General features: G+C 39.7%; 1 protein-coding gene across 4 annotated transcripts in view; it reads right to left on the bottom strand.

Annotated features, from left to right (window-relative positions):
• Nucleotides 1-11587, bottom strand: part of rgs9a (regulator of G protein signaling 9a) — a 73035-nt gene that overhangs the window by 55054 nt on the left and 6394 nt on the right. For all 4 annotated transcript variants that reach the window (XR_013801440.1, XM_079643687.1, XM_079643685.1 and 1 more), the window contains exon 3: nucleotides 3077-3164. Coding sequence is in view for 3 of the 4 variants with exons in the window: in XM_079643687.1 (XP_079499813.1) it covers nucleotides 3077-3164 (88 nt within the window). In the remaining variant the exon portion in view is untranslated. The remainder of the gene's footprint in view (nucleotides 1-3076; nucleotides 3165-11587) is intronic.

The raw sequence follows: 11587 nt of genomic DNA on the forward strand, positions 1-11587 counted from the left end.
AGTCCAACTCCAGGATATCCTCCGCAGGTGGAACCATGGTGAGGTCCAGTTGAGAGCCCCAGCTTGACACAGCGCGGGGCTCCGCTCTAGCGGCTCTTGCCGCCACCGGACCCCAGCCTGACACGGCGCGGGGCTCCGGTTCAGCGGCTGTCGCTGTTATTGAGCCCAAGCCTGACACAGCGCGGGGCTCAATCTCTGCGGCGGACGCCACCATGTCTTGATTGCCAGCCGGCGAATCAGCGGACATGAGGGGGTCCTGTTCCGACAAGCTAGCTTGGCGTGCTAGTCGTCGGCGGAGGCTCTTAATGGTGAAGCGGGCACAATGCCCGCTTGAGCCGGGGTTATCTATAGCCTCCTGGGCGTGTTCCAGCCTGAGGCAGGACGAGCAGACCTGGTGTGAGCCTGTGCCTGAGATCTTAAACCTGCAGCCGCATAGCCGAGCCTCCGAGTCTCCGAGTCCCTGACTCCTCTGTTGTGAGGGAGAGAAGGGTCCATCTTTGTTCGCCGGGGTGTCGGCGTGGAGTGGACACGCTAGTAACAGGTACGTTACTGAGAAAAAAATCCAACCTTGTCGTTAATCCGAAAGGAAAAAGCGACGGTGTAGATTTTATTCTTTAAAGAATATTAACTGGTGTGTTAATACCTTTTGTTTTTATCTCCGTCTCCTCTGGTGTGAGTGAGAAAAGAGAACGTCCTCGCTACCGTGGTGTCGGTGTTGAGGGAAGAAAAGCTAGCAACAGGTATGTTACTAGCTTGAAGAAAAAATCAAACCTTACCGTAATTTCGAAAGAAAGAAACGGCGAAGTAGATTACAATATTAACTGGTGTGTTAATATTGTTCAGTCTTCTTGCAAAGCAAAAAAGTAACCGGCAAGCGCCCGTCGACCGAATGTTAGCTTTGGGTTCAGTCTGTGGACCGTTAAGCTAGCCCGGCTACTGATAATTCGAAATGTGCTCTGAAGCGAGAAGAGGTGTTTGAATGACGCTGCGTCGTAGCACAAGCTACTTATTGGGTGGGTGGATTCCCTGACGTAGACGTCAAGATCACCAGCCAATCAGGATTGGCGTAATGAGATTGATGCTTCTGTTTGCATACGCGTTGAGGCGCATCCCATAGTGAGACATCGAACGGAGTGTTATGAATGAGAACACGGGCCACAGGTGAACACAATCAGACAACTAGACACACCAGGGAAACTAACGACAGGAGGAAAAAGACATATAGCATATGCAGGGAAAAGGACCAGACAATAAACCAGGAAGAAAACAAGACAGGGAGAACAGCAAAATAAACCCAAACACACAAAACTACAAACGTGATATAACACAAGAATCCTGACACTCGGGCTTTGTTTAGCATGTTAGCATGCTAACATTTGGCATTTTATAGCATATGCTAATGGGAGTGTCATTAAGTTTTGGTCTGGATAAATGAAAGAGAATTCATTATTTGGGCAACTCTATAAATGTTATTCCAGACCTTGTATGTCATTGTGTGGATAAACGTATGTGTAGGCTATGCAGTGTTCCACGCTCAAAATAAAATGTTTGTCACATAATGTTGGTCCAGAACAATGTTGCATTGATAGACAGTTCGCCATAAAAGTGTTAGTATTATCATTTTTTGCCATGTAGTTATTCAAATAATTCTTCTATAAGCATTCTTTGAGCATGAAAATGATGAAGCCTATTTAAAGGACATAACTGATGCCAGGTCACATTAACCACAAAATGTTAATGAGCTGAATAGTTTGTGTTTGTTTTTTCTTTTCTGTATCGTGGTCATAATGCCCTCAATTTTGAATTAATATAATGAATAGTGATGTTTATGTGACTTTTTATGATGTATTGGAATAATTGTTTAATGTAGTTGGAAAAAGAAATTGTGTTTTGCAATCTTGAAAGACATCATGTTTAAAATAAAAACAATGGCAAAGGGAGAATTCCCAAACTAAGTTTCCAAGCAAAAGTATTATCTGTAGGTAAATGTTCCATATGTCACACAGGGCCTAAGTCTAAATGTAAAGTCCAATAATGTGTTTCCAACGCCTTTAATTACTGTGAACTTGACAGAAAATGACAGTGTAAAGCGAAGTGATTGTAGGGACGCTGGAGGGACAAAATACCAGGCAGCATCAGCCAGAGACATGACAACATGAATGAGTAACTTTGGGTAACAATCATTGGAGATGAATCACACTGCTTGGCTTCTGCACCACACATAATTTTCCCACCTGCTTCTCACAGTAGCAGGTGGGGGGGTTAGCCCATACTGTATATCCATGCTGACCTGCTGACCTTTCCCTCGCTGCTCTTAGAATGGAGTGATAAGCCACTTTGGCTAAAGCACCTTCCAGATCTCATCCAATAATAAGCTGCTGTATTTAGCCTGTATTAGCAGCTTAGAAAGCAGGCAGCCTGTCAGTGTCTGCACTCGCTCAGCATGATGGAGGGCCATCATGGCTGGCAGGTCAGTATATTAGAGTTTTACGTTCAACCAGTCATCTTCTGTCTTTTTCTCGGAAGTGACATTATCATTACAATTTTAAAAGGATGTCACATTTAGGGATTGATCTAAATATGGTAACAAAAAGCGTTTTAATTACCATAACGGGGTCAGAAGTTTGCAGAAAATCAGGCTTAATCGACAATAATAATCAATATGTGTGAAAATATATATGCTGTCTTTTAAATATTTGTATCTAGATTTAAAGAAAATAAATAAACAACCTTGATACATTATTTAAAAGTGGTATTAAATCTTCTTTTTACCTTTGAGTGTATGAGCCATAAAACTAAATGATAAGTCAAATAAGGCTACAACACTCAGTACAGCAGAGGGAAACTGCACTTTCTCCAACTGTAAGCATGCAGGTTGTACACAACCCTTTTATATAATGTCATCGCGCGCGTGTGTGTGCATGTGCATGTGTGTGTGTGTGTGTGTGTGTGTGTGTGTGTGTGTGTGTGTGTGTGTGTGTGTGTGTGTGTGTGTGTGTGTGTGTGTGTGTGTGTGTGTGTGTGTGTGTGTGTGTGTGTGTGTGTGTGTGTGTGTGTGTGTGTGTGTCAGGCTCACCAGTGATCACATGAGGGATGGTGGTGACGTTGAGTTTCTGCTCTGAGCCCTTCACCCCGCTCTGCATCTCCACCACCACGGCCTCCAGCTGAAAGCAGAGCACCGGGACATCAGCAGGAGACACAAACTCATGTTTCAGCTTCTTCTGTGTACTAATAACTCAGTTGAAGTCCACAACAACAACAACAACAACAACAACAACAACAACAACAACAACAACAACAACAGGGAGGGCTTTTGTGTAGTTTGTTCAGTAATGTAGATTAAATGTTACACTGATATTGCTTGTTGCATTTCAGTGAGAAAGGTTTTTATAGTAATTCAGGGTTTTATTGCTTTATTTTATTATTTTTGTGTGATCAAAATGCCATGATGTCATGGCTCTTTCTTTTTAAAGAAAATGCAGTTGACATGCTACATTTTAGGTAGCCTCACTATAAAAAAGTGATGCACAAGAAGACTGAGATTTGCCTGCGTTTTGGCATGTTTTTGTTTTTTATATTTGTTTCATCTCTGAAGCTGCATTGTGTTTCTCTTAATGAAAATGTTTGGTGCCATTGAGGCGTGTTTCCCGTGTCGGCCACCATAAAAATGTGTCAATTTTAAATGAAAAATGTAAAGGAACAGCAAGCAATAGCGAGGTCACCAAGTGTCAATACTTGTTCCACCTCGTGAAATAATGTACTGTAACTGTATATATCCTCCTGCCAGCTCACGTCTTGGAAATAATATCCTACACTGCTAACTGGACTCACTATTGCCTCTAGAGGAACACGTGATCAATACAAAACTAGTCAGAGCTTGAGTCACTTAGCATGCTAATTCCAGAATATCTCTTCAACATATACATGTATATAGTGTATAAATATATATACACTTCTTTGACACAACGTCAACACTGTGAACTCTTCACATTGATAATGTTTGATCATTCTTTGGGCCATATATTGTACATTCAAGACTTAGGTTCCCAGTTAAACAAATACAAGAAATTGCTAGTGCTTTATGCTGAAAAGCTGATGCTAAACTGCTATGCTGAAATGTAATGTGTAAGAAGAAAGTGAAGAATTTAGATTGAAATGATACATGAACACTGGGGGCTTGAATGTGTGATGAGAGAAGAAAATAAAGTAAAAAGGCTTGGAAAAGCAGCAGAATATTTGAAGTGCAAACTTTTGAACTAACTTCATGGCGAATAATCTGTCGCCATGCCAACGGCATTTGATGACATCCCATAATACGCTTAGATGCGTTGATGGCTGCATCGTAACCAAACCCGGCATATGATGACACCCCATAATTGACGTAGAGCTGTTGAGGGCAGGACCATTAACCATTATCTGAAGTCTGCTGCTCTGAGCATGTCAGTTGGAGTTATGACATCATCATGTTCCAAAGCATTGTGTAAAGCCGCCAAAATCATAAAAATCTAAGAAAGAAATATAACTCAAAGCAAAGTGCCGCTGAGGCACCCGTCAGCGAATCTTACGCTGTAAAATCAAGGTCCGAGCAAAAGTCGTTTTAGTGCAATTTATTATACACATATACAAGCATTTTTCTTCGTTCTTACCCGATGGTAAAAAACCATAGGCCTACCGGGTGCGCCGTGCACTACCACCTGTTTCCCAGATTTATAATGAGCAGGTCTCCCATCCCCCGGGGCCCAAAGGCTGCCTTTACAAAACAGAGGCATAGTACTTATTTGATAAACTTAAATAAGAATTAAAAGGAAGATTTACCATAAACAAAAAAGAACAACAAAATAAATGGATAACTATTAAATAATATAAGCTCCTAGATATGGCTTCATCAATGACACATATGTTTATATTTGAGCTAACGACGTGTCCAGAGATCAAAGGTTTCCATGGGGAGAGCATTTTCATTGTTCTGAATGAGAGATAAACCTGTTACATGTGAACGTTTTGTTCAGAAACCGTAACAGATATCGGTGAAATTTCAAAGCGTGAAGCATGTCAAGGAACTTGAGCATCTGCAGTGTACTTTTTGTGTACTTTCGGGTTAATAATGTGGCCTTTTGGCAGATTAACTAAAGGTGTGCGGCTGCTGTGGTGGGGAAAGATGAGGCTGAACTTACAATGGGGTTTAATGGAGACATGTTGAACGTTTTTGTCACTTCATGCCCTCAAGAGGCATTTTGCTTAATTGTTTTGTTTAATCTTTTTTTTATCTTTCAAGCTACGAGATGTTTTCCTAGGTTTGTCTCAGGAATGTAGACGTTGGGAATTATGGCAGGTTTAAAATAAAATATGAAGGCAAAATTAAATCTGTCCTCCACTCTAGCTGTGACATCACGCACTCTAAAATCTGAAGAAGGCCTCTTTACCAAGGTCTGAACAATGTTTAATATCTCTAAGAGGAAGAATCAGATTTAAAAGTTGTGTTACACGAATAAGGTCAGAAAGATGTGTTACATTTCAAAGTTGGAATGAGGTTTCTGAGTGAAAGTATGAAGGAGCAGTTAGGAGTTGAAGTTGCATGAAGATTGTTGAAGTCTGAAGAGTTCTCCATTGACTTCCGTGTTAAAAATGGGATGAATTATGGGATGTATCTCTGGAATTATGAAATTTATGAATGATAAAAGTAATAGCCATTGATTTCCGACCGAGCTGAACGTTTTGATGTTTGAACGGAGTTTCTGCGATGTTCAACGTGGGAGAAGAAGAGGCGCAAAATAACCCGGCGGAATAATAAAGAATTTCGTGCTTAGCATAACAAATAGTGGGAATGCTGTGTCAGCATTGCTGTGTCAGCATTCCCACTAAAATATACATTTCAAAAAAGAAAAAAGTCATACTAAATATATAAGAAACAGTTTACACATACGGACACATTGTCTGCTACACATATAGACAACTACATAACACATACGCAGCGTCCACACGGCGGAGTGCGTTGAAGCTTGCAGGTGGGCGTGTCTGAAACTCGACCAACAACCAATCACATGAATCTCCCGCCCCGGACACAAGGGCACGCGGTTTGATTGGCTAGAGCTTGTACTGGTACAGTATATGATTTGATTGGCTGACGCTTCAGTCGAAGCTTCAAAAGTTGAACATTGCTCAACTTTTGAAGCGAGCAACGCGAGCAATACGTAGCGACGCTCCCACAATGCAGTTCGGCGAAGCGTGACGTCACCCCATTCAAAGTGAATGGGATGAAGCGTTGAAGCTTCAACACACGCCGCCGTGTGGACGGGCCGATATTGGGAATGGAAAAGATACTAGTAAATCATACAGTGTCATGCAATGACGTGTGTTCCAACATAGACAAAGTTCAGCACACATTGATTTATAACTCTTTTGTGATTTCTGTGATGTAATTAATTACATTCCACATGTAATTTAAAATGTTCTCTATTTGTCTGCCTCAATCAAATAGAGAAATGGTTATGGTTTTTCTGTTAAGGTTTTGTCCCTGATCTGTCCTTTGCCTCCAACTCTTAGTGGGTTTGAAGCTGATAACTGGTTCCAGGGAAGGTGTAGCCTGTGTTTCCCCTGCAGAGACACCTGGCACAAAGCAGCAAAGTCAATTGGCTTTAAAGTGCAATGAGAGATGATCTTTAACAAGCCCTTGCTCTTTTGGTGGCAAACAAATCATATGTTAAAACAAATTCATAACATTTTTACTAATTGAGATCTGTCTTTTGACTGGACAAAGGACAAAACACTGACAACAAATTGAGTAGGGTAAAGTTACTAACAAGCTCATTGTTTCTATACTGTTTTTCTTTCTTTCTCATCATCTGTGCTTCATATTATTTTACCTCAATAAAAGCTCAATTCAGCATAATCCAGAATTGTTCAATCTAAATTAAACTTTAAAATCATTTAAAAATAGATGTATATTTAAAACTTGTCCACTTTCTAAATGAAATTTCCAATAAACTATCATGAATAAAATGCCAGCAGCAAGCGCACAATAAACCAGTAATGCTGAGGATGTCCACCCACCTTTTTAAGGCAGTGCATGCGGGGACGGAAATGTTGCACCCGGTCTGGACGGGCTCTTCTTATTGTCATATTTACAGAAGGCTGATGACCAAATTAGACGTAAAAGAAAGGTTTAATCCTGGTGTAAAGAATGTGGTAATATCTGCAGTTGCTGAAGAGAAGGTGCATGAAAAACACTTGAACACACTGTGAGGGGATTAAAGGATCAGGATGGGGAGAAAGGACTTATCCACCAATGAGCTGTGAGAAGCCTCTGCTCCCAGTATGAAATAGAGAAAGCTGCTCTGGTGGTTCTTAAATGAATGTTCTGTTAAAGAATCAGAGCTGATCATTTAGTTTAGCTGGCTGTGCAATTAAGCTGTCGAACAATCACTAAGTCTGGGTAAACATTTGATAATAATAATAATAATAATTTACAGCATTAGTCATTAATATCTCATTCTTAAATGTGAATGTTTTTCATGTATTTAACATTAGAAATGTATTAGTCTGGCCAATCCAAGACTTCAATGCTGAAGGGCCAATGGATCTATGGTGGGGGTCAGCACAAAGGTGAAGAATACCCACATTTGAAAGGGAGACAACGGATGACCAAGACACTAGTTACTTGCTCAATTCATTGTGAGTGATCTGTGAAGAACATGACAACAGCTGCACTACTGGTATTTAGTATACCAGCAATTGAGGGTGGACACGTTTATTACAAATTAGGTTTCAAATAATTGTGTTGATTACTTATTGTAAAGCATTTGAACATTCTTTTGTGTCACATGTTCATTATTAAGTTGATGTATAACTGTATAGTATCTTAGTTATTTAAAATATAAGGTGACTAAAAATGGCAACCGTATTTTCAGTTTTAGCAACCAAAAGCTGATGCCTGGTTGCCAGCCTGGCAACTACTTTTAAAAGTTAGCGTTGTGCCCTGCATGATATTACAATGCATTGTTGTAAAGGTAAAACTGTATACTTTAACTTCACAGCTTCAATGACTAAGGAATTACTGTGATATTACAGTATGTTACTGGGGAATTAAATCATTTTGTTGTACATGCATTACAACAAGGGCCTGTACTTTTACATTTCTATTGTGAAAGCAATGTAGGAGTTGCCAGTAATTTACTGTGAATTTACAATAGTAGTATTACTGATACCACTTCAATCACATTAGTATGCATAAAAAGTGACAGGTGGGCCCGCCCCCAATTATGCTAATTAGCCAACTCCCGCCTCCCTTTGTTCGAGGTGTGATCACATCTACACTGAAAAAAAAGGCAGTTGGATTAACATGATTTTAATATGGAAACCGGTTGCACACATTAAAAACATGTCTATGATTTCTTTATTGAAGCTTCACTGTAAAAAGTCTGTTGGACTTAAGGAATAAAAAACATGGAGATCGGTTGCACATATTAAAATCATGTGTACTCAAAACTATTCCATTATGTTAGAGACACACATCTATGTTATATCAAAGAAACATGAAATTGTTATGTTAATGTAAATATTTCCTTTAATATAGGTATATTCATTTATCCTATGTTTCACCAACATGACATTTAATGTTCATTTTAGGCTTTTAATATACTCAGTATATTTCAGTTGTACCTGTTAAAGCCACATTAATGTTTTGTTTAAACTACATGCTATAGTTTTCTGTTTAATCTACCTAGTGCTCAAGGGGTACATAAGATTATTTATTTCATGTGAATAGAGTCATGTCGTACATTCTTCTGGCAGTGGTCGCCAACCACCACACTCGATCGCGAGTGTGGTGCGGGTAGATCGCGGACCGTTAAAAAAAAAGTAACAAAAGAAAGAAAAATAAAATAAAAATAATAATGTTTGAAAAATACGTTTTTAGATGTAAACCTATCATCCACCACCCCATTAGCAGGTGCCACTTGATTGACGTATATTTGAGACACCTCAATAATATAATACATTAACCGTGCTTTACGTGAACCTCATCATAACACAAGAGACGACGGCAGGACTGTAATTTCCCGTGTTCGGTGAACGCAACAGAGGCAACACACCAGACCAATCAGAGAGTTGCATGGAAATACACGTGTGCTTGTGTCATTCAAGCTCGGCTCTGTGTGTGTGTGGCGATAGCGCATTTAGTGTGATAGAGAGGGAGTAAGGGAGAGAGGGAGTGAGGGAGAGAGAGGGACCGGTGCTAGCGGGGACCGTGATGTTAGCGTCTGGTTAGCTAGCTGCACTAACGGACATGAGGAGCTGTTTCCACAACAAGCTGGAGGAGAGTCCTCTCCTGTCAGACTGAGGGGCTCAGGTGAGCTAAAGGACTCTTGAGTGTTTAGAACAGTTTTGTCACAAATTATTCAAAAGATTATTTCCGCGGCACACCTTCATATGATCATTATAGTTATACAAACAATAAGAGAATAAATGAAAAACAGGTATGAACTAGCCTACTATATGGCAGTAAAACAAGAATAAAGTTTAATGTGATTTGTAAAATATCCATAAAGAAAAAGAAAATCTGTTTACAGTTCTGTTTCATATGGGTGCTGAGAGAGGTATCCATAGATCTCTTCATGTTGCTCTCAAAGTGCACCAGATTGATGCTTCCAACTTCAATATTTTAAAAAAAATCTTCCCGGGGAGCATCCCCCCGGACCCCCCTTGTCCGCCCCCCAATAGCACTTTACCCCTGCCTATATGCCGTGAGCTGATTATGGAGCCTTCATTGTAACAGTAATTCAGATGCAATTAGCCTATATAAAAGGCCTCAAATTAGAAGTATTGTCTGGGCCGTCTTTTTCACTCAATTCTGCAATAGGTAGATCTCGCCTTTCACCTAGGCCGAGGTCAGTGATCTTGGGCTTAAAAAGGTTGGTGACCACTGTTCTACAGGATCCATCCTAATCTCTTATATCTACAGCATTTATCATAACATTTTAAAACAAATAGTCAGTAAAGACAAACACATTTCTTTGAACAACATTCAAAAAATAAAACAATATTAACAACCACCACACAGATGAGCTTTTGGTTTTTCCATCATGCACTGAAAAAAAGGGGAAAGTGGGGTTGTTCAATTTGCAAATATGCATTTAATATATGAAACATAATTTATTCATGTTTCTCGTCGAAACATGAATCAATCATGTAGAACTATGTTAATCTTGAGGGGTGTACGTTCTATAAGTCTCAATCATGTTAAGAAATAAGAAAAAAGTTTTGTTTGTCTCTGTAACTCCGCCCAATGAGCACATACGTCAGCAGCTTGCTCCGCAGCCGATTACTCAGCTTCTAATTATTATTTACAAATATTTTATTCACAAATGAATATGGTTCGACTCAAACCCGTACTTTAATAGTTTCGCAATTGAACCTGAACAATATGGCACTTTAATGGACAAGATGTAAAGCAGAAAAAAATTGCTAAATATATTTATTAAAACATGTTTTTAAAGCTTTTTCTTTTTTAAACAAAGGATGGGGGGGAGGGGGGATGGGTTCTACCATTTTTTCTTCCCGCATCGGAGGAGTAAGCTGGTTCTGTCCCGAGAACATCTCTACAAGTTAAAAGTTATTTAAAGTTATTTAATATCATCAAATGTCCGTCATAGTTACAGGTTATCACAAGACGCATTGTTTGCAAAAAGCAGAGTTCACATTTGCCGTTACAACGAGCAACGTAAATAAAGCTGTCAATTTGTAAACATTGTCATTCACTGGTGTTAGCTAGGATAAAGCCATGAAAATCATAAGGTGTGTTTATATTGATTGACTTGTGTTTAGCGTGTTTTTTTTATACTGTGAGTATTTAAAGAGCGTAAGTCCGACAGTTGCTTGATTTACAATATTTAAAACTATGAACCTTGCCCAAAGTTATGCACATTAAACCGAGCTCAGTGGGGAGGGGGGATTCATATCTGATGGATGAGCTTGCGGCATGTTTGCATGTCTATAGGCTACGTCTTGTTTTAAATTATTGTTTCATGTCTGCTGTCAGGCGGTGTAGAACTTTACTGCGTCGGTCTACTCTTGTGCCGACTTTTGAGGGTGCTGATGCAGGTTGTAGGCCTACTTTACGTTAAGCGACCATTTTTACCCATTTCTTTCTGAAAAGCCCCGGATGTTTCACTTAAAAAAAATATATATTTTTTTTTTGTTGAAAATGTCTCGGGAGTAATGTGCAGTACCGGAGTCCACCAGAGAGGCAGCCACTGTGCGACATTAGCCTGCGTACTGCGTAGCCTTCCCTGTCCTGAAGAAGAAGTGATCCTTCCTAGAGCCTGACGAGTTTTAAGCTAATAGCCTATAAAGTTATAGATATTAGAAAGTTATTTTCATTGAAGCAGGCGCCACAAGCTGCAGCAGCAGCAGTATCAGCAGCTGAAGAAATTGATGATGTTTCAGGTTTGTGAATCTAATGGTACTAGGCTTGTTTGAGAAAAGCGAGACCTGCGCAGACCTGCGCAATTTTGATCAACGATAATGTTTTTTAGCCTCAATTAGAATTGCTGTTGCTTATTATTAATAACCAGAGTCTAGTTAGTTATTG

Source organism: Notothenia rossii (assembly GCF_949606895.1).
Source record: "Notothenia rossii genome assembly, chromosome: 8".
Classification (NCBI taxonomy): Eukaryota; Metazoa; Chordata; class Actinopteri; order Perciformes; family Nototheniidae; genus Notothenia; species Notothenia rossii.